The 27,309-nt window shown below is 37.4% G+C and overlaps 1 protein-coding gene across 3 annotated transcripts in view; it reads right to left on the reverse strand.

Moving 5' to 3' along the window:
- The window catches only part of GTF3C1 (general transcription factor IIIC subunit 1), a 127,258-nt gene that overhangs the window by 35,648 nt on the left and 64,301 nt on the right, over nucleotides 1-27,309 (reverse strand). For all 3 annotated transcript variants that reach the window (XM_031962724.1, XM_031962718.1, XM_023497884.2), the window contains 12 exons: nucleotides 26,554-26,768; nucleotides 20,967-21,109; nucleotides 20,414-20,567; nucleotides 17,739-17,842; nucleotides 16,683-16,867; nucleotides 15,455-15,694; nucleotides 12,761-12,906; nucleotides 11,356-11,453; nucleotides 8,430-8,526; nucleotides 8,105-8,282; nucleotides 4,699-4,843; nucleotides 1,089-1,224 (listed from right to left, as the gene is read on the reverse strand). In XM_031962724.1, the coding sequence (XP_031818584.1) occupies nucleotides 1,089-1,224; nucleotides 4,699-4,843; nucleotides 8,105-8,282; nucleotides 8,430-8,526; nucleotides 11,356-11,453; nucleotides 12,761-12,906; nucleotides 15,455-15,694; nucleotides 16,683-16,867; nucleotides 17,739-17,842; nucleotides 20,414-20,567; nucleotides 20,967-21,109; nucleotides 26,554-26,768 (1,841 nt within the window). The remainder of the gene's footprint in view (nucleotides 1-1,088; nucleotides 1,225-4,698; nucleotides 4,844-8,104; nucleotides 8,283-8,429; nucleotides 8,527-11,355; nucleotides 11,454-12,760; nucleotides 12,907-15,454; nucleotides 15,695-16,682; nucleotides 16,868-17,738; nucleotides 17,843-20,413; nucleotides 20,568-20,966; nucleotides 21,110-26,553; nucleotides 26,769-27,309) is intronic.

Consider the following 27,309-nt stretch of genomic DNA (forward strand, 5'->3'; position numbering starts at 1 on the left):
TACAGTAATGTGCTCATTATTGTATTATCCCATATATAATGTTTTCCTTGAGCCTATTCCTTGAAATCTTTTAAGTGTTCTGCAAAAATGAGATATTTTTTATGTTGTTTCCTGGAAATTTTACCCCAGAGGGGAAGAATTCAAAGGAAAGCTAGAACTGAAAAAGGTAGAAAAAGCACAGGGGGCACAAAGATATTTAAATGAACTAGATAACCTTGAATTTTCCCTTCAGCTCTGTCAGCAGCATTCAGGGACACAAGACAATGACAAGAACTGTTCACACTTCCAGGGAGTTCTACCCACAGCAGATGGCAATAATGAACAAAATAAAGGCTTGGGTAGAAGATTTTGAGACTGCTAATTATACCAATATGTATTACCCTGTATGACAGAATAGAATAATCTCAGACTAAATGTGCTGAAAAGACACATAGACAGATCAGGGAAATTTAAATCCAGATTACTGTGTAGATTTCTAGTGCTCTTTAAGAGTAAGAACAGGTCAGTTGGGCACATGAAGGGATTATTTCTGTTTGTATCTCTTTTTTTGGAGTGGGATTCTGGGAGCTCCACTAATCATGCCTCTCCAGGCTGACAAATGGCAAAGAAGAAAATGAGGTCTTCTCATCAACTGGAAAAATACTAATTATGAATGAACTGTCTGCCAGACTTGAGATGATACTTTCCTCTACGAGATCTTTCCCTTAGAAATCACTAGCCCAAGTTCTAGAATTCTGTAATTCAGTGGATATTACCTCCTGACAAACTAAACTAAATATTTACTTCCATATTTGACTCAAGTTTTACTTAAATGGAAGTTTTCACAGGAGAAAAAGTTCTAAATATGTAAATTATCAGTAACTGCATTCTTAAGGTCATAGATATAGAGCTAAAAGGGACTTAAAAAGTCATCACTCCAAGTCCTTCTTTTATAGATGAGAAAACCAAAGCCTGGGGAGGATTTGGCCAGATAGTTAGAACTCTAAGCGAAGTCCTCAACTCTGAATCTAAATGCTCTTTCATAAATAAACTGTAAAAAGACATCAAAAATGGACACCTATGGTAGCTGAATCAGCTCAAGAACTCACCTTCCTCGACTTGTTAATGATGTAGCTGGTCCAGATCCAGTTACGCTTTAAGTGTGCGTAGAAACTGGAATCCAGACCTGCTGCCCCTAATCCATCACCAGGTATAGAGCCATCATCCAGCACCTCACGGCTCCCACTAAAGATAGAAAATAGACAGGCAATAGGTTAGGTACCTGGATGTAATTTTGGCTCTTGAACCTTTGCAGACCCTCAGATTGGGCAAGTTCTCTATGACTTGGTGGATAGTCTTGAGAGTTTTGGTTGTTGTTAAGTCATTTACTCATGTCCAACTCTTGATGACCCCATTTTTTAATGGGATTTTCTTAGAAAGATTAATGGAGTAGTTCATCATTTTTTTTTTTTTCTTTAAAATCTCTACTTTATAGCTGAATAAACTGAGGCAAATAAAGGCTAAATAATTTGCCCGGGGTTATACAGTTAGTAAGAGTCTGAGGCTGGATTTCAATCCTGGACCTCCTGACCCTAGGCCTAACACTCTATCCATTGCACCAATTAGCTGTCCAGGGTTTCTGGGGTTTAAAATATTATTACCTAGTTTGTAGCTACCTTACTGATGACTTTTCAACTTGGCTAGTTTTTGGATCCCAGATATAGTTCTATGAGTAGGCCTTCAAAGACTAGGAGAACTTGACAGAATTTATACTCTTCTAATAGCACAAGAACCCAGGGTCACTGCACAGTATGAGGAGGCCCTGAGATAGGACTTCAGAGGAGCACTGGCATACAAGTGAAAAACACATATGCACATACACTTTTGCTCCAGTTCATTTGTTAGTCCTCTGAAAATTTCACACCAACTTCTTTGCTAGTTTCAGAATGTAGAAACTTCAGTTTTCTACTTCCCTGAAAAGTGGCAGGTAAGTGGAAATAGGAATTATAAAAGTCCACTGGCAAGATATGTGAGAGTGGAAATGTATTCTTTTGCAGATTAAAAGAATCAGGGAAAACTACAAGAAAAAAAAAAGTAGAACTCTCTAGAATAGCAATAACAAGAATGGTGATAGCTGACAAGCATGAGGACTTGCTTTGTCAAGGGTTTTACATATATGATGACTTTATCTGAAACCAAAGGTATTTTTAATCCTGCTATAGAAGAGACACAAGTGAAATGAATTAAAAGTTTTAAGACTTATCCATAATCACACAACTAGTAATCAGAAGGGGCATTTTTTGAACTCACATTCTTCCTGATTAAGTTATCTAATTAAATATTGAGCCATTTAATAAATGAGAAACCTATGTTGTTAGGTGAATTCTCATTCGAGTTTCTTGGCACGTCTAATATCATGAAGATCAATAACATTCAGATTTACAGATGCTTACACCCCAGGGTGGGGGAAGGCCTTTAGTTTCCTTGTTCTTTTCAATGTCTTTTAACAGTGTTTTGCAAAGATTGAAGCTAAATGTAGACACATTCCTCCCCTTGCCCTCTCTATATTTGACACAAATGTATTTTGGGGGGGGTCTGAGTCAAGATGTAGTTCATAAAAGGATAATTAACCCAACCTTGAAAATAATCTAAATCTCCACAGGACTGAATTCCCAATATGTATATGTCCCTTTGGCTTTATTGGGTGTGGAAAAAGGCCATGGGAACATTCTCAGGAAAGTAATAGGTAATCTAAATCAGGGAAAGAAAGAGAATAGTGTACCATGAAGTCTAGGGCATTTTGGCATAGGAAGTGATAGTCTAAGAACAAACAGAATTGGCAGCAAAGTATCAAGAGGGAACTCAGTGTTAGCTGCTACTGATTCTCAGAGAAGGGAAAAAAGTAGCTATCCAAAGTTTAACAGACCTCAGTAAGACTTGACTTGAGTTGAGCATAGTCCTATGCAGAAGGAAAGAGAGTACAAACCAAACCTCTAATATTATAATTTGGAATCCTCTCCTTACAAATGAGACCTAAAAAGCACTTATCTTGGGTTGGCAGGAAAAAGTTTGGGATGATTCTGCAGCTGCCCTGTTGTGTTGCAAATATGCAGATGATCACTTCTAGGCCCAGGCTGAGCCTCTCTCTCCCTTCCTGCTCATCCTCATGGCATTCTTTCTGGCTAGAGGAAAGCAGGGAGGCAATGAGGTCTTCCTGCTTACTTTGGCGTGTACAAGACTGAATTTGCTATCTTTTCAACAGCACTCTGCTTTTCAAAGGCTTCCATCCACAGGTATAATAAGATGAAGGGACACAGGCAAAGCTGATAAATCATCTCCACCACATAATACTACTTTTGATATATGTGTCTTTTGGATTACTTTTGAGTAAGTGTAGTTAACATTTCCATAGTACTTTAAAGTTTTCAAAGTGTTTTATAGGATGATTTTGGTAACCATTTGGTGACTCCAATGGATTCACTGGAGTGAACTGAGCCTGGAAATTGCAGTAGTCCAAATAACTGATGAGAGCCTAAATGAACCTCTTAACTTTGTTACTCTTGTGGAGAAATGAGATTCATAACTAAATGAATTATGTTCAAATCCTGGTTTTCCTTGGTCATTGCACTTAGTACCTTAGTCCTTTCTACTCTCTGGACCTCAAGCTGAAAAAATAAAGAGCTGGAAGAGATGGCTTTTCAAACTCTAAGGCCCGTGATATCCAGAGTTACAGAGTGAACTGGAGGGAGAAAAACCTTTCCTGAACACCAAAACATTAAGTACATCAGGTTACATAACATAATGGAAAGGCCTATGTACACATTTGCATTCAGCTAAATTGTGAAACAGTAGGACAATCACTCTCTATCTCTCTGGGCTTCAATACTCTCATCTGTAAAACAGAGATAACAATACATGTACAACCTCAGACAGAGAATATTAGAGGGAAGGGCTCTGTAAATCTTAAATACTATCTGAACAGTCTCATTACTAAGAGAAGCCACAGTGCCTTTAAATGCTCACACTGAGAACAGCTCGTATCACTACAAGATTTCATACAACCCAGTGGAAGAGATTTTTTGAAAATTTTCTTTTTGTTATTATGACCATTTCCTTAAATGAAGAATAGAAAAAGATGCCTGCATCTTTGTGAATATCTGTTGCAAACAGCTTGATTTTTGAAAAAGTATCTATTAAGTTTAACATGATAGATCCAAGTTGGCTAGGCTTGCTGCATCTCTGTTTCAACTTTTAACTTTATACTTTAGTATGACTTGAAAATAAAAGAGGTTTAGGACAGGTGCTAGAGAAGTAGATGTAGGCCCAGGGTGACCCTGGTTCAAGTCTGCCCTGACCAGTGCCAGATATGTGGTCCTGGGATCTAAGACTATATATGAGCTGGAGAGATAGTATGGAACTACCTAGTAACGAGGACTTCCTCCCGAGTCTCCTATACCAGTGAAATAACAGGGTCAGTGTAATACAGTATTCTTATTTCCATTATACAGATGAGGAAACTCTCTGCCAGTGGTTCCATATCTAAGGAAGGACTCAAATCCAGACTTGTTTGACTCCAAGTCTATGGCTCTTTTACCCCAAACCATTTGTGACCTGATGCCTCACACAGTGTTTGGCCTGTGCAGGAACTGGCAATGTTTTTTTGGGTACATGTGTGCTCTGTCCACAGCAAAGGGGGAGAAGATCAGAAGGCCAACATACGAGATGTACTCCAGCATCGCACACTTGCGTTCCAAGTTGTGCTTGTCAATCGCGTTCTCCTGCTCCATGTCCGCCTCCACACTGCCAGACTCGCTGTTTGGATCCTGAGTACTGCTCTTCTTGACCCGAGGATAGCGAACCACTCCTAGGAAACCAAATTAATCTCCTGGCATTACTCACACCTCACTGACAGCAGCCCCTTCCCATCACCAGAGAGTGGCTATAGAATGCAGCTAGGATGAAAATTAAGGATAACAAAGTAGAAGACTCGTGTTTTCTAACTCTGCATAAACATTTTTTGGGGGAAGAAAAGGAGAAGTCCAAGTGTACACGGTTTTCAGGTTGGAAACACTCTTTACCAATGCAGATTGGCAACCTATCTAACTTTTAATCTTCCAAAAATTTCTAGCACACTGAAACATTAAGTAATCATCATAAAGGCAATATGTGGAAGAGGCAAGATTTGAATTAGAATCTTCTTGACTCCAAGGTCAAATGGTTGATCTAAAATCAGCAAAACTGATTTTTAAAGAAATTTGTCAAAGTATTATTCACACCAGGAGAAGGAGGAAGCCACTATACTTTGGAGACTATAAATTTATTTCAGGGTTAAAGGCTAAAGAGCTAAGTGGAATAACATGAAGGAGGACTATGCAGGTTAAACTTCAAGATGGAGAAATGGTCACAAGAAATAAACAACTACTTGTATTCACTTATTCTAGCAAGGCCACAAGACAGAAGAGAGGTGGGCTGGAAGGAGAAGAGGAGTGAAGGACAGAATATGGGATATAATGGGAGTAAGAAGAAGAGACAAGTGGATCTAAAGTCCTTTGAGGCAGCTGATTTTCTGAATTGCTTGCTAGTACCTGAGGTTGTCTGTTTTTCTCTTGGTTGTGCTAAGCTAGCTATATGTTTAATAACCTATATGTTATGTTGAAATAATTATATTTCATGGGATCAAAGTTACTTTTTATTTCCTGGGCAATGATGGAAAGGATTATGGAGTTAACCCAATTCTTCAATGATCTGTGATTTCACTGGTGGGGGTCCCTCTCTACCTCTATGGAGTTCCTCTGCTGCAACTTGTATTAAACTGGCATAGACTCTGAGAACTGAGGATCACCTCTCTGCCACAATGTAGTATCAGAGGATGTTAGTGAGTGGGATAATACAACCAACTAGTATACAGCCTACAAAGGGCATAGATACTTAATAAAAGTTGATGAATAAAATAAGTAAGATTTCTGGGATTAAAAAAATTAAAGAGAAGCATTATTTATAGGTATATGTACCTTTCTCTATTTCTATTAAAAGTGCTATCATCCTTTTAGTCATACAAGTTCAGAAACTAGGAGTCATCCTTGACTCTTTTTCTGGAACTATGTTATGTTATACAGAAATTTCATATGGTTGAAAAGTGTCTGACAACCTTTGCTGAGGAAAATTTAAAACTATAAAAAATATGCCAAGTCATAAACTTTTAACCTGGTAGAAAAGTAAAATCTTTTACCTGCTGGCAAGTTCATCTGATGAGTAAAAGCAATACTTTATGACATTCATGATTTAGTAATTCTTTTAGATCCTTTTAAGAAGTCTCAAATGAGAAAACATATGTTACCCAACTCAGTTCATCTTATATATTTACTACTGAGTAAAGGTACAATTTTGCTCAATTGTTTTTATAATATCCATTCAATTTATAAAGCATTTATTAAGCAGGTTTTATATGTCAGGAATTGGGCTAGGTACTGGAGATAGACTAAAAAATGAATGACCTTTAGGAGTTTATATTCTACTGAAAAAATAATGTGGACATCTGTAAGCAAATATAAAATGTAAACAATATGGAAAGGAGATGTAGGGGGTTTAACAGGAAAGAACTTCTGTGAAGGAAAGTGGAGATTTTAAGAGAAGAATACCCTCATGATGGTAAAGAGTTTAAATGAAAGTACAGAGATAGGAGACAAAATATGATATCTGAGGAACAGGATGTTGGTCATCCTGGTGGAGAGCAAGAAGTGGGAGTGTGAAAGATATCCAGCCTAGAAAAGTAGGTTGTAGGCAGTTGGTCAAACAGGAAAATTCGTTATTTTATCCTAGAGGCAACTGGAAAGTCCCAGAGTTTTTTTTTTTTTTTTAAATGAAAAGAGACATGGTCCCACTTGTTCTTTAGAAATATCCATTTGGGATGACTAAAGTGTTGATTTGTTTTGCTTTACTATATTTACTTGTTGCAAGGGCTGGTTCTATTGGATGATGCTAGAGGAAGAGGAGGAGCAAGAGGAGTGATTTCAGTGGAAAATGAAGGTGATCATAAAAAAGGTATCAACAAAACAACAAACAAACATTTTAAAAAGGATCATCAATTTGGCAAATATGAGGAGAGGGGAAAAACTTGAGACAAGGGAATCAATTAAGAGGTTATTACAACAGCCTGGGCAAAAGAGATTACAATTATCAGCTAGGTTGATTGTGATGTGAGTGGAAAGAAGGGGAGGGATGTATACATGTTGTGGAGGTGGAACTGAGGACTTGTCAACTGAATGGATAAAGAGAGTGAGGGAGAAGAGCCTCAGACTCCTAGGTCATGGAGCTGGTTAACCAAAAGATGGTGGCACTGTCAAGGGAAAAGGGAAATGATCAAACAAAATATGAATAATGTTGATCTTCCTGTTCTACTGCTTGCATAAAGAGGCAGTGTAGTTTGGGGCAGCTAGGTGGCACAGTGGAGAGAACATCAGTCTTGAATCAGAAGGACTCGAGTTCAAATTTGACCTCAGACACTTAACATTTCCTAGCTGTGTGACCCTGGGCAAGTCACTTAACCCCAATTGCCTCAGCAAAAAGAAAAAAAAAGAGGCAACGTGGTACAGTAGAAAGAGTGTTAGCTCTAGAGGCAAAAGAAATCTATTTTGAACATTTGAGCTGTATGGCCCACCTGTAAACATCCCTTTTGACTTATATCCTCATCTCTAAAATGGAGAGGATCCCTGAAACTACCTACTTCAGAAGGTCAGGATAAAGAAAAAACTTTGCGTACAATAAAACAGCTCTAGAACAGTTATTTTTATGTGTGTCTAAGAGGTAAAGGATTTTAGTTCTTGTTCTAAGCACAAATGGAAATAAAGGCACCCAGGTACTTTTTTGGAGAGGAAAAAAGGAAGAATAAACAGGAGAAAAGATAGTACAGAGTGAAGAGAGCTAGATCATGTCAAGGAGACTTGGCTTCTACTTCTGATTCTGCTATCAACTACTTCAAATTACTCTGGAAAAGTCACTATTATTAGGTCTTGTGTCCCAAATCTGTAAAATGAGGGTTTGGATAAGATAGTTTCTTTCTAGCTCTAACAGTCTAAAACTCAATACAATGGAGAAAAAGTAGTGAGATCTGGCAAAGAAATTGTACCTAATGGAGTATTAAGGCAGACACACTGTAAATCAAACCAATAGTTTTCCACATCTTGCATCGTGTCCAGAATGTACAGGCGCCTTTCATAGGGTCGGCTGCTTTGGGCCAGATTATAATGTGGGTCACAGATTGTAGTATCAATAATCACTGCATTCTTCTTTAAATATATGAATACCTATAAGAAAATTGTGCATGCAGACAGACATCAACAGTGAATTTGGTTGCTGGCACTGTTTTTGCCAAGCCATCACCACCACCATCACCACCATCACCACCACCCCTGCCAACATCATCACCACCACTTGGGCTTTAAAGATGTTACCTGATCTTTATCCTGAAATTTTTCTGTGGGACCAAACTGCAGCAGTCCCATATAGCAAAGTCTCTGAAGATTCTCCACTACTGAAAAAATATACCGCCTGCAAAAAAGATGAATGAAAATGATAGGTAATCCTATCAAGCACCCAAACATCACCAATTATATTTCAGAGATATTGTTTCTGGAGCAAGAAAGGAACTTCTTGCTTTAAAAGTTCCTTTAAATAAAACTCATCTACCTCACATTATGCCTTTTCTCAAATCCAGAATCACCATTTCTACCAACTAGCAAAGAAAATACAATAAATTATTTTAAAATCTGATTTTGATTTAGCAATCAGAATCATTTGGAAAAAGTAATCATCAAATCAATGTTTAGGTGTAAGAGTATTTCCTAGAATTGGGGATTTGGGGATGAATTTAGATAAAAGAAAACCAATTCACATTTGGAATTAACATAGAACCATCTCCCCTAAATAATTTGTTTCTTTAATTAACAGTTAATTTTTACTTGAAAATAGCCTAAAAACAGATATTAAGTATCATGTTTAAATATTTCATATTTATGTATATTTTACATGTATATTTATACTTCAATGGATCTATGATCTGATTAATATGGATATTTTCTCCAGTGCTAAAGATTGAAATCCAGTTTTTTTTTTCATCCTGCAAAATTCTCATACATGTATTTAAATAAATTTACAATTCTCCCCAATATACTAGAGGCCTTCTTTAGGGCTTTTCACACTTTACTGTTGACAAGAGAAGACATAAATGGTCTGTCTGTCCCTTACTCTGACTATATGACTATGGTCTTGTTTCTTTTTATGACCATATCTTTCCTAAATCATATTTCTTATTCTACTGCCTTATAAGTGATTATTAGTTATGTGCTGAGTCCCCCCACTTTACCTAATGCTAGGAGAGAAATTTTGTTTCTTGAGTCACAGTCATATTGTATCACCAGAATTATATCCCATTCACCCCCACCCAAATTTCTCTTTCCTAATGTCTTTTTTCTATAGAAGGCATATATATAGGAAGATTAAATGAAAATTATTAGTGTTTTATATGAACCAAAGTGAAGTGAGTAGAACCAATAGAACATTGTAGACAGTAACAACAAGATTATGTGATTCACCTGTCAGATTGGCTAGAATGACAGGGAAAGATAATGCGGAATATTGGAGGGGATGTGGGAAAACAGGGACACTAATACACTGTTGGTGGAATTGTGAATACATCCAACCATTCTGGAGAGCAATTTGGAACTATGCTCAAAAAGTTACCAAACTGTGCATATCCTTTGATGCAGCAGTGCTACTACTGGGCTTATATCCCAAAGAGATTTTAAAGAAGGGAAAGGGATCTGTATGTGCATGAATGTTGTGGCAGCCCTCTTTGTAGTGGCCAGAAACTGGAAACTGAGTGGATGCCCATCAATTGGAGAATGGATGAATAAATTGTAGTATATGAATATTATGGAATATTATTGTTTGGTAAGAAATGACCAACAGGATGATTTCAGAAAGGCCTGGAGAGACTTACACGAACTGATGCTGAGTGAAACAAACAGGAGCAGGAGATCATTATATACTTCAACAACAATACTATATGATGATCAATTCTGATGGATGTGGCCATCTCCAGCAATGAGATGAACCAAATCAGTTCCAATAGAGCAGTAATGAATTGAACCAGCTACACCCAGTGAAAGAACTCTGGGAGATGACTACGAACCACTACATAGAATTCCCAATCCCTCTATTTTTGTCCACCTGCATTTTTTATTTCCTTTACAGGCTAATTGTACACTATTTCAAAGTCTGATTCTTTTTGTACAGCAAAATAACGGTTTGGACACGTATACGTATATTGTATTTAATTTATACCTTAATATATTTAATATGTATTGGTCAACCTGCCACCTGGGGAAGGGTGTGGGGGGAAGGAGGGGAAAATTGGAATAAATGGTTTGGCAATTGTCAATGCTGTAAAATTACCCATGCATATAAATTGTAAATAAAAAGCTATAAATAAATAAATAAAAACCCCAACAAGATTATGTGATGATCAACTGTGATGGACATAGCTCTTTACAACAATGAAGCTATTCAGGCCAATTCCAATAGATTTGTGATAGAGAAAGCTTATCTGTATCCAGAGAGAGGACTATGGGGACTGAATGTGGATCATAACATAGCAGATTCACCTTTGTGGTTATTGTTTGCTTACTTGTTTTTCTTTCTTTCTCATTTTTCCTCCTTTTGATCTAATTTTTCTTGTGCAGCATGATAATTTAGAAATATGTTTAGAAGAATTGTACATGTTTAACCTATACTGAATTACTTGCTGTCCAGGGAAAGGGGGAAGTGGTTGAGAAGAAAAATTTGGAACACAAGGTTTTGCAAAGGTGAATGATGAAAAACTATCTTGCATTTTTTTGAAAAATAAAAAAACTCCCAATCCCTCTATTTTTGTCCACCTGCATTTTTTATTTCCTTCACAGGTTAATTGTACATTATTTCAAAGTCCAATTCTTTTTGTACAGCAAAATAATATGTATACACATATTTTATTTAACTTATACTTTAACATATTTAACATGTATTGGTCAACCTGTCATCTGGGGGAGGGGGTGGAGGGAAGGAGGGGAAAATTGGAACAAAAGGTTTTGCAATTATCAATGCTGAAAAATTACCCATGCATATATCTTGTGAATAAAAAGCTATAATAAAAAATTTAAAAAAGAAAAAGAAAAAGAAAAAGAAAAAGAAAAAAGCTATTACAAAAAAAGAAAAGAAAATCATTAGTTTTCACTAATAATTAATTTCTCCTTCTGGCTATGTTTATTTATAAGAAGGCTTTAAAAGATACTTTGGCAAATAATGACAATGTTAAAATCAGATGAACACTGATGAACTTACCTTTTATATAGAAGTTGCTGTCGAATTGGCCTGGGAAGAAATCTAATCAATGTGTGCTTCTTCAGAGGGTCATTCAAAAAATCTTCTAGGTTATCCACCTATATAGGTCATTTTTAGGTTGTATAGATTTCAAAACACAAAATGAATGGCAAGGAGTATAAAAGAACACTAACAACTATGTCTTGACCTTGGGTTTGCAAACAAGAGAACCTGAAAAATGTTCTGCTCCAATGAATGTCCTTATTTATTAACCTGTGCTGTCCCTTCTCTATATTACTTAGACATGCACAAAGACTCAAAGGACCCATGATTACACTTTCTTCGGCTCTGCTTAACTGTTGGTCTAAATACTTTGAAAAAGGAGCAAAGCTCGGGGCTTACAGATAAAGATAAATTGTATACTTGTATGTAAGATGGAGCCACACTTTCAGGAAGGAGCCCCATAAAGTTAGATAATTGATTCTCTTGGATTATTTCTTTAACTAAAAGTAGTGAAGGGAAGAGAATAAGCATTTAAATAGCATCTCCCATGTGCCAAGCACGATGCCATTTGCTTTTTATACATGTTGTCTCATAATCTTTTGATTTGATTTGAAAAGCAAACAGACACTAAAGAGGATAAGTACCAAGCAGGTGGGGCTGCTTTATTTGGAAAGAAATTATAACAAAAATGATCTAAATGGCAAGTAGACTATATATCACATGGGGAATAGATCGATTCCCCCTGTCCCTGTAGCACTCTACTGAAAGTGATGAGAGGAAGGGAGAAAGGAATAACTTTGATCAGGAGGCCTCAGTCTGAGATAGTAGATTTTCAGTAACAAACTTGTGCCTACTGTAATATCCATACATCTCTGAACTTTTCCCTAATGGAATCTTGGATACCAAAGTTCAGAACTTTAGCTGAGTAAACCATTATCCTCCATTAAGAACCTCTAGGAAAATGAAATATTAATTCCAGGCTCAATAAATAGCAACTCACTTTACAAAGTATTTTTAAGCTTATTTAAAATTTCTGCTGATATTTTCATTTACATTTTGTTGATGATGAAATGGAAATATAGGGAAATTAATGAATGCCAGACCTAGGATTTGAATTCAGGTCTCCTGATTCTAAGCCCATCCCTCTCACCATAACACTAACACAATGCCACTTTCTTCTTCTAAAAACAGGAGTCATATGGAAGCAAAAAAAACCCAAGCATGTTTCCCAAATTGGACTCAGTTTTTCTTCCAAAGAGCAGTTACTAATGTAGTTTCTCCTCTAAATCCATGCTTTTCTGGTTTCCTGACAGAATGTGTGAAAAGTTCTGCTTCACTTTTTTGAGGTTAGAAAAGAACATCTTTGTGGGCAAAAAGTTCTGGGAGCTAAGGAGAAGAAGAAATAGGAAATGATCATACTGACCTTATAACTGACTTGGACTATCTGGATGAAGATGGACAGAGGCAAGCACAGAAGGATATCACTGACAAGGGCCCAGCCAAATCCAAAGTCTCTGTGTATTGGGATGGGTGGAACATAACGCATCCAAGAAGCTTCATCCACAAACACTAGAAGAAGAATTTTAGTTAGGCCCAGGTCCTAAGAAAGGCTGCCTTACTTATCTAAAATGCTTTCAATAACAAACTCCTGGGTTTTCTCAAAATCTCAGAAATCTTGACAATGTAAAAAATCTTACAAAAACTTACTTATTTCCAAATTTATGTTCAATCAGATGGTGGAAAACATGGGTGGATGGGTAGGAGAGTATATAAGTTTATTTTAATTTTGAAGAGTAAGCTAAGATATAGGTTACCAGCTACCTTAAACCTGAAGGATCAGGTAGAAAAAGGCACAGGAGGAAGACACATGAGAAAGGAATTCAAGTGAAAGTGTACAAATAATGAATTAAAAAACAGAAAGGAGGATTTGAATGAGACAGATCCTTGAGTGAATGAGCACAGGGAATCAATGAAGAGAATTGAGCTAGAAAGAAGTGTTTGAGTTAGAGAGGGCGGCATATACTTTTAAGTGTGTCTGGAGAAGAGAGGATGATAGGCATATTACTACATCACATTCAACCAATAGACAACAAATATATAAATTATTTCATACACAGGCCAAGCTGAACACACCTTGTCTCAGTAGTTAGCTAACAAACTAGAGGGAGAACCTATATATTTATAGAGTTTATACTTTGGTTCTTCTCTGGTTCTATACAATCATGGCTATTATTAAGATTTTTTTTTTCGGGTGAAGGTGGGTGACTCAGTGGCCTTAATTATTGGAAAAAAGGGAAGAAATGATTGTGTTGATTTTCATGACAAAAAGTAACTGCAGAAATGTTATAGGATATCTTAACATGAAAGAAAGATTGAAACTATCAAAAAAGCATGATAACATGCTAGACATCACACAAAGAACAAAGTGGTCTTCAGCTGATTTCTATGTATTTAAGTTTAGCCTGAAGGCAGGGACATGACTTTCCAAAACCATAGAGAGAATGGCTACACTAAAGGTTGGGTGGGAGATCTCTAAGCCTATCCTATTCCCACTCTGCCCAACATCCTGGCCATTACTATGAAGGTAAGTCTCAATTCAATTCAATTTTATACACGTTTAAGGAGCCTCTGGATAGAGAACCCCAGACAAGACAGGAAGAGATAAAACAAAGTTCACATAATATAAACTTGGTTCAAGTTTTTCCAGCTTATATTTGGCAGATCAGACACAAAGTTAACTGAGAGATCTCCAAAAGAGACACCACTGTCAGAAACCTCTCACCTCAGGACTCTTCTTATAACAGCCAAAACTTTCCTCTCTCCACTATAATCAACTTAATCAGCCAAGAAGCTTCACCTGGAAGAAACACTATTGAAACTTTGATGCCAATTTATTCTACTTCTATCTTCCCTATCTGGTACTTACCATTCTTAAAGGCTTACAAATTCCCACCTCAGACTTTCTAGAGTCTGGGATTCAGAAGCATCATAGACTTGGTGAAAATTTTTTCTCCCTAGTAAACTAAACTCTCTTTGTACTCTCATCACTGTCCTGGTATTCTCATCACTATCAGTTTAGCCTAATCTCATTCTCTCAAGGCTTCATCCTGTTCAACACTTTCCTTCCTTCAGTACTTTAAACCTGGGCAGCTCTATTTTATGCCTTCCTTGCTCCTGTTTCTAAAATGCTGCCTGCTAAGAAAGTCATGAAATTATGGGAGAAAAAATTGTCATCTAACTTTGTGGGTCATCAGTAATTCCTTTACTTCTCTCTATTCTACTTTGTACAATGGCCAGACTAAATCTTCTCATACTCCTCATCTCTTCCCCTCGGCCATCTGTCTAGCAGATAACAACTTTTCAAGAATGAAGGGTACAAGAGAATTGAGGCAGCAGCTGCATGGGGCAGAAGGATCAAAAGAATGCTTTTTAGGATTAGAGAGACTTAGTGATGTTTGGAGGTAGATGAAGAGACAGTCAGCAAAGGTGAGGATGAAGATTCAAGAGAAGTGATAACTGTCTTGGAAAAAGCAGGAAGGCAGTCATGGAATTGAGGACAAGAAAGGCAGCAGAGCACATTTACATACTTCAGAAAACACACCCATTATTGGGCAGTACAAACAAGAGATGGAACAAGATCATAAAAGGTCCTTATAGCACTGGTATCCTTACAGCACTGGTATTACCTAAGTTGTTGAAAATTCTCTCAGGAATCATGTTCATATCAATAGATTTAATGGTTTCACACACAAATCAAGGGAGAAGCATTTCACCAAGAATCCAAATAACTTTTGTTAATTGGATTTATAATTTTATTTTGTGTGGGGAGAGATCAGAGTGAGGAAACCCCCTTTAATAATGCAAATCATCACTGATTTATCAAATACCCAAATAAATCTTGGATAGAGTTTGACTAAAGTCAAATAGGTATTAAAATGAAAATAGAAATGTTGCTGGCTTTAAGAATCCTTATTCAGATAACTGAAATAAGCATTAAATCAAGTGTATTCTGCATGCTAACCAAAGTGTGAAAAATATTATGGTTATCAAATTATTAACATTTGATTTATAAATGATACTTGTACAGCTTCTGTCCACAGACGTGGCAGGATCTCACCTGTTTCAGTAGCTAGTTCCACTTCAGCTTCTGAATCTCCTCCTCCAGGGACCTGGATACATACTCTATTCTGGTCAGTACTAGGCTCTTGACTGTTGATCTTTTTTTCACCATCTTGACCACCCCTCTCAAATATCTCATTTAAAGGATGTCCATAAATCAAATACCACAGAAACATATGGACCATCCGTAATCGAGGCATTTTAGGGAGAAATCCCAAAGAACGTCCAAGTCCTGGAACTGGGAAATAAGAAGAATGATGACTTTTTGCAACTCAATTCCTCCTAAATCTAGATAACTATGGAACTGTCAACATTTAGCCTGGAAAGGATTTTAAAGATCATGTAATTCAGGACTTTAATCTCATAGAGAGACAGAGTCCTGGGAGGTACTGGGTTGGGAGCAGGGATTTATGTACCAAGGTTACACAGCTCATAAGAGGCAGAAGGATGATACTCTCAATCTCTTAACTCCTAGTTCATTGTTCTTGCTGCCAATGTATAATATTGATTATTTGTAACTCTTTCGTGCTATTATATTGCAAATAATGCAATATGCAAGCCAGATGCAGTTCATGAAGATTATGCAAAGCCTTGAAATTGTCACTGGCACTGAAACTGTCACCTGGTAACCTGCATTATTTTGTTTTATTTATCTTTCTTATCAAAGCTAGCTTTCCTTTCACATACACCAAGAGCAGATGACATTTGAGCAAGTAGTGGGCACAGTCAGGAAGGTCTGAAAGAGTCAGAGATTAATCTTGAAGTCATTTCACTTCAGTCCCTGAAAGCAGGACTGCTACCACCTTCCCAGAAGAATGCAGACACAACACTTTTTTGGCTGGAGTGTACATACACCTCCATGCATTTCTCCCTCCCTTGCTGAGCTGAAATACTAATGAGATGAGTCCTTGAAATAAAAAAGTCATTTGTTATGGGTTCTTAGTAAGTGAAAGTAAGAATAATGATCCTCATTTATATTTGTTTAATATTTCAAAGTTTTCAAACCAATCACCTCATCCAGCTGTCCTTTGAAGCAGAACTTAATATCCTGGGCCAGTGAAGAAAAATAAGCTCTAAGAGTTTGAACAAAGTGTCTAAGGGTCATGGGACCTAGTAAATTTCAGAGTTGGGCCTAGAGTTTCAATTCACTGCTCAGATGAATAATGAATGATATATCAAAATGATTAAGAAATAAGCCCCAAATAGTGAACTGAAGACATTTTTACCTACAACAGGGTTATAATTTTTGAGCTGTGTTATGCCCATTTTCTCATCAGTTTTCTTCATTCGTCCAGTGCTCTCAGATTTAGAAGTTGCTGTGTGAGATTCTCCTGATCCACCAACTTCCTCTTTTTCTTGATTTTCTTCTTCTAACTCTTCCTGGGGAGCAGGGGTCGGGGGTGGTTTAACCCTGAAGTCAGAGCAAAGACACAAAATGTTGAGAATATCAAAGCTCCTAAGAAAGACAAGATCTTGAAAGAAACCCTTTATATCAGAGAAGGAAACTTACATGTTCTCTAGGCTAGTGCTCTGTAAACTTTTAAAATCTGCTAACTGTATTTCAACATAATTAGTTTCCTTTATAATGTAAGGTATTTTTATATTATGCATTTACAAACAAGATTCTGAGAAAAGTCACAGGCTTCCCAAGAGTGACCCAAAGAAGGTGAAGAACCCTTGCTTGAGGCAAACATAGATGCTTATTCAAGGATTGATGTTTCCTGGCTTTTGAAGAAAATTAAGTATGGTACATAAACTAAACAGTTCTGCTCACAACCTAAAAAGTTATAAACTATATGCTCATGTGAAAGTGAATCAGCTTCCTATAATAAAATATTTGTAGCTAAAAAAGACATTCTTACTCTCTAATAACACCTCGCCCTCCCACCATTCCTGAGGGTTCCATTTTCTACAGAAACGTGGAAACTGATCAGTGTTAGAACTAGGGCACCAAAGCAAAAATCAAAAACAAAAATGACTCAAGTTAATAAACTGATCTAGTCTTATAAAGTCTGAATAAAACTTTGCTTTACATCTCTCTGATGTCCTTATCATTACAGTTATCAATGATGCTTTCTTTATTAGATAGTAAGCTTCATAAGGGCAGAGATTTTTTCTTATATAAACATTGCACCTTTTCATCAGATGTATTGTACATAGTAAGCACTTGATAAATACTGCATAACAATATAAATGGACAAAGTCCCACATGTTGCCTAGGGAGGGGAAAAAAAAGAACACATCATTAGAGACACAAATCTTTGTTGGTGTCTGCAACTTGCCTGTTTGCTGTGCTTGAGTTGGAGATCCGGAAACGAACCTGTTCAATGGCACTTTTCATAAGAGGGTCATTTGTGTTCACAGAAGGGTGGACCACAAACTCCACCTATGGAAAACAATCACATTGTCCAAAAAACCAGGTGAGAGGAAGGCAGAGGAGGGAAAGAGAGGAAAAAAAGAAGAGAAAGGAGATAAAAAGGCAGACATAGGAGGAAGAGGAGGAGGAGAAACATAACTTACTCTCCAATTTTTGCTTATTAACTAAATACAGTGATGTCTATTTTCAAATAATACTCAAGATTTATTTCCAAAAGATAGCTCTTTAAGACAAATATATCAAGATGCCAGTTGTTTTAACATAATTTTAGTTTACAGTTACCCTAGCCAGAAAATTTAAAAAAGTCATGAAGCTTTACATTTCTTTTAAGGCAAGTGATTATTCTGCTAGAAGAATTTAAAACATGTATAGGAACAAAAGCATCAAGTTTACAACAGTGCATAGTTGTGTGCATTTTAATCATATTCAGTTTTCCCAAGACAATAAATCGATTGTACTTTTCCAGCCTGGAATTAAAATTTCTGAAATGATGTCTAAAGCTATCATGAAGACATATTGAAGACTAATTACATTTACATTTAGTAAAGGACAGGACTGGCTTCCTTGATCTATGCTGCTTCTTTTTTTAAAAAAAATCTACCCTGTATTCATATTCCTCCTACGCCTATTTTCATTTTTGAGGATGCATGATATGTGACTATTTATTGTACTTTTAATTTATTTAATTCTACTTAAAATTTAATTATATTTGTAATTACTAATCAACTAATGGGTATGGCACTACACTTGAGTGGACCTGCTTTATGATTTGGAGAAACTTAAATTCATTATTTATAAAACACGGTCACCTCAGACTTCAATTGCTCTGTGGAGATATTTGCTATATATATTTTATTTATGCAAAAGCTCTTTTAACATAAAAATGGAATGAAAATAAAAAGTACTATTGCCAATGAAATGATCTTGGGGCCTTACTTCCACAAGTCTTACTCTAATGCTGTCATTTCATCAGTGTGGATTCTTGGCATCACAGTGGCTCATACCACCTTTATGAGTCACTGTGGCCAAAATATACATTATCCAGTGGTCAGGCTTTCAATGACCCTTGAGTTTGGTTGTTGGAATACAGGTATCCAGTCTTACATTCAAAACCTGGCTGAAACTTCCAGAATCTGGGATCTTCTGCCAAGGCCTCAAGAGAATCCAGGGATCCCTCTGTGCCACGATGGCACATTAGGGCTGAATTTTGTTGGTGTACACAAAAGAAAGCTATATTCTACTCTAATCTTTCCTGTTTGGATTTAGAGAGGCACAAGACTTCTTGAGTGGAAATCTTTCTCAAGGTTAATAACTTCTGGTATTAGAAGAACTGGATTCAGTTCCTAGCTCTGGTACTTACATGTGTGGGTGATCTTGGGTAAATAATTTTACATCCTTGTCTTCCCTTCTGTAGCAGAACAACAGGCCCATTTACACTCTTTATCTCATATCACTCTTGGGGCTCAAGTTAAAAAATGGACATAAAAACATTTTTGCCAGCTATCATATTACTACCATCACAAAGAACTGATCTTGTAAGCACAATTGTCTTGTCTGCTTTAAAAGAAAAAGTGAGGGCAAAGTTATGGTAAGAAAGAAACTGAAAATCAGGCTCAAAACGGACAGGAGATTCAAAACAACTGTTCCTTTAGTGCCATTTTCTTTGCTCTCAGTGCAGAGTTGACACTACTTATATGTTTCACTTACAATATTATATGTGCAAAAAGGCTGACTTACAGTTACTAAGAGAAGGTACCATTGCTTCCATCATTTTCTTTTGGATAACTTCTTGCAGACCTCCCTGAATTTTTTTTTTTTTTTATGTTCAGTCTAAAATTCTATTCTCTAAATGTTATTTAATTTCTCCAAGAAATGTCCTGCTGAGCTGCAATAAGCATCTCTTTTCTTTGTCCCCTCAGGGCTAACAAAGAGTTTATTTAGTTACCAAAGAAACAGCTTGGCATAGGAGAAAAAATACAGAAAATCTGTATTTGTTTTTTGTTCCTGCTACTTAGGACTTACAGGACATGGGGCAAGTCACTTCACTTCAATTGACCTCAGTTTTATTCATCTGTAAAATAACACTACTTTTTATTACAGGGATAATGTAAACTCAAAGAAAATCATGAAAATTGCTCTAAATCATCCAGTACCCTACAAACATCAACTGTTATGCACTTTATAAACCACAAAGCATTGCACAACTGTAAGGAATGTTTGTTTTTACTAGTCTTCCTTGTGCACCACTTTAGGATATAAGCAAATCACTTACCCATGCCTTGTTTGATTTCCTCTTTAAAAAGGGAACGATTTCTATGATAGTCTTGGAGAAAGAGTTTAAATATGGCAGTGGGGAGAAAAAGGATAGGAGAAATGAAAAGGAGTGTGGGGAAAGAGTATAAAAGTAATAAAGAAAGATGGACTATGGAATAGGAAAGGAAGAAGAGGAGAAAGAGAATAAGAAAAAAAAGGGGAAGAGTGGAAGGGAAATGAGATGAGAGAGGAAAAGAGGGAGAGAAGAGAAAGGGAGAGAGGAAAGATTTTTCAATTCTGTGAGAGTAAGGGGGGCTTTAAGATTACCTTCTTTTTAATGCCATCTTGGATAACTGTGGTTCTATATAACCTCAAAAGTCCTTCCTCAGATAGTTTTCGAACTAAGCGAATGATGGACTTCTTACAACATTTAGTGGATACTCCTTCTTGTTTTTCCTGGTCCATGATCATCTTCTGAAGCCTGGATGATCACAAAAAAGAACTTCCAGGTCTGTTATTTTCAATATATCTCACAACTTATGTGAGTGGCCAAAAGAAACTAAGTAAGATTCAGGCTTAGTTTTTAAAGTGCAATCTAGTCATTTTTGGGCGGAGACTAGGAAGGACTGTATTTGGGGCAATAGAGAGCAGTCCATTTTGTCTCAGACAAGATTTTAAAATAAGGTCAACCTTATTTTCCGTCTCTTTTATTGGGGGATGCTATGTGGATTAAAGAGAGAATTAATGTCAACATTCAAGTGGCTCTGAAAAATTTTGAGGTATTATGACAGTATATTACTACTACTACTACTACTACTACTACTACTACTACTACTACTACTACTACTACTACTACCACCACAAAAGCAGATACTCTTACGTGAATAAGCTCTCGATTAATCGGAGATTGCCCACAGCCTCTATGATCAAGTTTCGTCGTTTGAGAACCCGATATGTTTCATGAGGTTTCTCCTGGGTTGCAGCCTTGGTGTTCTTCCCTTTTTTCTGGAGAGAGCTATTTTCCTAAGACAACATCAAATTTAAAAATGTACTCATCAATCAAATGTATTCAGAAAAGCTTGGACCTTAAATAAACCATTTACTGGAGCATTTATCCCCTTGGATTATTTTTGCCCATATGTTTAAATTAAAAACAAAGCAAGAAAAATGTTTTCCATTGCTAAGATTCTTTATGCCTTGATAACTGCCAGCAGAGGCACATGAAGGGCTTCAAGAACACTAAGTTCATAACTGAAAGCAGTTACATACTACTAGGAATGTTTCTATTCCCATGTCTAATTCTTCCTTTCCTCCCTAACGCTCCCTCCCCCACCTAGTAAGAGAGGCAATGTGGTGTTATGCAAAGAGTGCTGGGCTCCAAATCAGGAGACCTGGGTTTAAATCCTGCGTCTAACACTTATTAGCCATATGATCATGGTATCCTAGACTCTGTTCCTACAAAGTTGTCATGAGGAAAGCATTCTGTAAATCTTAAGGCATTCAAACTTCAGTTACTGTTATTGGCCAGTATCTTCTATGCTTTCATTTAAATTCAGTTCTTCCATTAGTGAACACTTTGTATAAAGTCAAATGTGCTTTGTTCTTACTAAAGTAGGCAAAGTATTGAAGAATAGCTACCGATTATTGCCTAAAATAGAAAAATGCAGTTACAATTTTCCTTTTGAGCTCTAGTTCCATACTATCAACCCCTGATGGCACATTATGAACTGAATGTCCAAAATTAACACATCCAAAACAAAATTCATTATTTTTTCCCCCAAACATATCCTTCTTCCTAATTTCTCTATTTTTGTCAAAGGCATCACAAATTTGAAGCCAACATTGATTCTTCACTGTTCCTTGCTCTACTACCTGTATCCAATGAACTGCTAAAATCATGCTGATTTTATCTCTACAACATTTCTCATGTCTATACTCTTTCCATTCATATCAAAAACATTCTATTTTAGGCCCCATTGTTCTAACTGGACTTAATGAAACAGCCTCCTATTTGGTCTCCTTGCCTCAAGTCTCCAAAAGCCTCCCTCCAACACTGTGGTCAAAGGGATATTTCTTTTTTTTTTTTTTTTAATTATAATAACTTTTTATTGACAGAACCCATGCCAAGATAATTTTTTACAACATTATCCCTTGCATTCACTTCTGTTCTGATTTTTCCCCTCTCTCCCTCCACCCCCTCCCCCTGATGGCAAGCAGTCCTATATATGTTGAATATGTCGCAATATATCCTAGATACAATATATGTGTGCAGTACCAAACAGTTCTCTTGTTGCACAGGAAGAATTGGATTCAGAAGGTAAAAATAACCTGGGAAGCAAAACAAAAATGCAAACAGTTTACATTCATTTCCCAGTGTTCTTTCTTTGGGTGTAGCTGCTTCTGTCCATCATTGATCAACTGAAACTGAATTAGGTCTCTTTGTCGAAGACATACACTTCCATCAGATTACATCCTCATACAGTATCGTTGTTGAGGTATATAATGATCTCCTGGTTCTGCTCATTTCACTTAGCATCAGTTCATGTAAGTCTCTCCAAACCTCTCTGTATTCATCCTGCTGGTCATTTCTTACAGAACAATAATATTCCATAACATTTATATACCACAATTTACCCAACCATTCTCCAATTGATGGGCATCCATTCATTTTCCAGTTTCTAGCCACTACAAACAGGGCTGCCACAAACATTTTGGCACATACAGGTCCCTTTCCCTTCTTTAGTATCTCCTTGAGGTATAAGCACAGTAGTAGCACTGCTGGGTCAAAGGGTATGCACAATTTGATAACTTTTTGGGCATAATTCCAGATTGTTCTCCAGAATGGTTGGATTTGTTCACAATTCCACCAACAATGCATCAGTGTCCCAGTTTTCCGGCATCCCCTCCAACAGTTGTCATTATCTTTCCCTGTCATCTTAGCCAATCTGACAGGTGTGTAGTGGTATCTCAGAGTTGTCTTAATTTGCATTTCTCTAATCAATAGTGATTTGGAACACTCTTTCATATGAGTGGTAATAGTTTCAATTTCATCATCTGAAAATTATCTGTTCATATCCTTTGACCATTTATCAATTGGAGAATGGCTTGATTTCTTATAAATTAAAGTCAATTCTCTATATATTTTGGAAATGAGGCCTTTATCAGAACCTTTAACTGTGAAGATGTTTTCCAAAGGGATATTTCTAAGGTAGACATGTCTAATCATATCACTCTCTTGGATGAAAAAGTCCTTGTGATTCATTGCTTTTAGAACACAATACAAACTTTTAGCTATCATTTAAAGCCTTAATAGTGCTTCAGCCTATCTTTCCAGACTCATTCTATATGCTTCAAGTCCAAGCTACTTTTTATTGTTCACTACACAACACTCTACCTCCTTCCTTTTAATTTTCATCAGGCTGTATGTACCCCATTTCTGGAACACATTCCTTACCTTTGCCTCTTAGATTCTCAAGCTTCCTTCAAAGCTCAGCTCAAGCCTGACTTCCCACCTAAGACCATGGCAAGGCCTCACCACCACTTGAAAGTACCTTGTATTGACTTTGTATGAAGGGAGGAAGCAAGGGAGGGAGGGAGCGAGGGAGGAAGGGAGCGAGAGAGGGAGGGAGAGATGGAGGGAAGGACAGAGACAGAGGGAGGGTGATAGGGAAAGAGAGGGGAGAGAGGGAGGGAGGCAGAGAAAGAGGAGGGAGGGAGAGGGAGAGACAAGAGAGAGAAGGTGAGAGGGAGGGAGTAGGGGAGAAAGCGAGGGAGTAGGGGAGGAAGGGAGCGAGGGAGGGAACGAGGGAGGGAGCAAGAGAGGGAGAGAAAAAGGGAGGAAGGGAGGGAGGGGGAGAGCAAGGGAAAGAATGAGAGAGGGAAGAAGGAGCAAGGGAGGGAGCGAGAGAGATGGAGGAAGGCAGGGAGAGAGAGACGGGGGGAGAGAGACGGATGGAGGGAGAAAGGGTATATACTTCTACATGCACAGGTGTTTTCTTCAGTAGAATGGAACCTCTTGAGGATATAATGACTTCATTTTTGCCTTACCAGGCACTCCTTCTGGGAATGCAGAGAAGCACTTTCCCTGAAACTTACAGTATTGAAAGAGTTGCCAAGGGACATTTAGAGGTTGAGTGACCTTCCCTAAGGTCACTCAACCAGGATATATCAACAGTGAGAAATTAACCCAGGTCTTCCTGACTCTCTCAGGAAAGCACTCTATCCACTATACCATGCTGCCTTAGCTTGTACATAATAGATGCTTCATAAATGCTTGACGGATTGGTTTAAGGCAAGTTGCTCCTTTTCTCACTTTCTTCTTTTTTATCTCCTTATACTTTTATCCCAGTTTAAAAGACATAAGTTGCAAAGGACCTCAGAAGTCTAATTTAAACCTGTCCCTTACAGTTAAGGAAAATGGGATCAAAAATGTTGAGTGACTTGCCAAAATCACTTAATTATTAAATAGAGCCCCGTGAAACTTGAACTCAGGTCCTTCACATCTAAACCCGGTACATTCTTTTCTCTCCATACTATGTTGCCACTTTCTCTGCCTATAGTGTATTTCTCAAGTGGAATGTAGCTTCTTGCAGGAAAATTCTGATTCTGTGTCTTTGTAGCTGCCCTTGGGCATGGGTAGGACTTCCTATTTGCTGGATTCTGGCTTCTCTTGTGCAGACAGCGTGCCGGTGCCTTTCACTCACCCACAGACTGTACCGCACTGTCTCAAAACAAACAGGCTTGGCCCCAAACAATAGTGCAGTTCATAACATTTCCATTATAATTCCTTATTTGGGGAATTTTTCCACTTAAAGCAGGGAAAATCAAAAGTTATTTTTCAGAGTCTGAAGAAAGGCAGAAGTGTCTGCATTAGGCAATCAGGTTTCATCTTCACTTGGTTATTAGTTACCCGTTGTTCTTTAAATCTCGGTGAATCACAGCTCGGTGAATCACATACTGAAGCAGAGAGATCAAAGAGCAATGAAGTTATCGAAAGTACAAGATGTTTATATAGTTCCTTGCCTCACATTAAAGCACAAATATCAAGGAAATGCTATTTAAATAAATATTGTAGAATTACACAATAAGCTCCCTGATGGCAGGTTCTCTAGCACTCAGCAAAATGCCTGGAATATAGAAGGTGCTTAATAAATGCTGGCTGACTCACAGCTGACTCACTTATGAAAGTTTTTTATGGGCATAATCTTTCTTAAAATACACAGATGTGGTTATGTTATGCCTTTGCAGAAAAAATTTTTTGAGCAACTCTTTACTTCAACTTTCCCTTCAATCCCTCCTCAGGATTCAGAAGTTGCCACAATTTGGCATCACTTCCCCTTTTCAGTTCTATTCTGTTATTACTCAATACTTAACAGCACAAATGGACTACCCTCTATTACTCCAACATTACCTATGCTCTCACATCTCCATGTATGACTTCAATGATACTATTTCCTGGGCCTGATATTCCCCTTCAAGCCTCTCTACATGTGTTGAATTCTTAAATATAAAGACCAAATCAAATTCCACCTCTTCATAAATATGGAAGGTTCCCCAATTTCTCTGAGCAGTGGTAACATTTGTCTTCTGACCTCACATAATACTTTTTTGGTAAGTCTCTAGTGAACTTCTCATGCAATATTGTGCATTAGAGGTAAGTGTTTTCTTACATCCCAATTGCCTTCTCCATAAAGATACAACTGTTTCATCTATATTCTGTATCTCTTGTGTCCTAAACACAGCAGAAGAAGTGCAATGTGATGTGGTAGACAGAGCACAGGACTCGACATCAGGAAGATAATGGGTTTGATTCACACCTGTCACATTCGCTAGACGTTTGAGCACAGAAAGGCAAGCCACTGAAACCCTGCATCTCAGTTTCCTCATCTGAAAAATGAGAAGCTTCTCAGAGACTTCCAGCTCTATATCTATTAGATTTATCTAAGCAGATAATTCTGCTCTAACTTGTGAAAAGATTCTTTATAAGGAAAAAGCTGGTAAATGCCACAAACCACAAACCAGATGATAGGGGGAGTCTGTACCCAAAGGCAACCCAACAATCCACAAGCAAAAAGAACTTGTTAAGCACCTATTATGTATGTACAAAGCATTGTGTCAAGTGCTGAAGATAAGAGAAAGAAAATAAGATTCAGTCTCTGCCCTTATGGAGATTTAAAACTGGACACAAAAGGAGTGCAGATGTAAAGAGTTGAGAAAATCTCCAGGAAAAAGGCAAGATCCAGGTATAAGTTGTTATTCCATATTTACAATTTTATATCCTCATCCAAGCAGATGAAATGTACTAAGGAAAAGATATAAACATAGGTGGATGAAAAGGGGAATATCTTTTTCATCACCTTTCTCCCATGAACATTAATACCACAATATAAGGCTTATTTGTGAAAGACGATTATGTATCACATAAGTCAAAAACCCAATAAACCAGATGCCACTAAGTCAGACCTCACCTTCGGATTTTCAAGTTTGACCTCTTCGATCACTGCCACGTCGCCATCTTCGTCAGTGGAGTGAGTGCCAAATGAGACATTGGCCTCAGAGCCTTTGGAGCTTTCTAGAATGTTGTCAACAAAGGCTCCTGAGCCTTCATCCATCTCATCAGTGGTTCCTAGGGAAGATGATGACTTTTTCTTTGTTGAATGTTGGTTTAGGAATCTCCATCCAGCTACAAGAAAGAAAATGGCCAAGAGTGGCTAAGTCAGTCAGTAAACAATAGTGACTACAACGTGCCAGAGACTATGCACTGGAGGGACAAAGAAAAGCCAAAGGTGGGCTCAGTTCTCAGGAAGTTTGCAGACTACTGGGAGAGATAACACATATAACAACCATGGACAAAAAAGCTATGTACCAAATAAAAGGGAGACAATCCACAAAGAGAAGACACTAGGATAAAGAAAGGTATAAAAAGACTTCTTGTAAAAAGTGGGATTTAGCTGAAACTTGAAGGCAGCCAGGAAGTCAGGAGGATGACCATTCCCAACATAAGAAACAGCTAGTGGAAAGGCCAAGAGCTGGGAGACTAAGAGCTGGAGGGTAAGTGTGAAGGAATTAGACTAGGCAATGAGAAAACAAACTATCACTCTTTGCAGATGATATGTATGGTATACATAAAAAAAAAAAAAAAAAAAAATCCTAGAAAATCAACTAAAAAGCTACTTGAAATAATTAACAACTTTAGCAGTTACAGGATGTAAAACAAACTGACA

This window comes from Sarcophilus harrisii, chromosome 1 (genome assembly GCF_902635505.1).
Source record: "Sarcophilus harrisii chromosome 1, mSarHar1.11, whole genome shotgun sequence".
Lineage (NCBI taxonomy): Eukaryota > Metazoa > Chordata > Mammalia > Dasyuromorphia > Dasyuridae > Sarcophilus > Sarcophilus harrisii.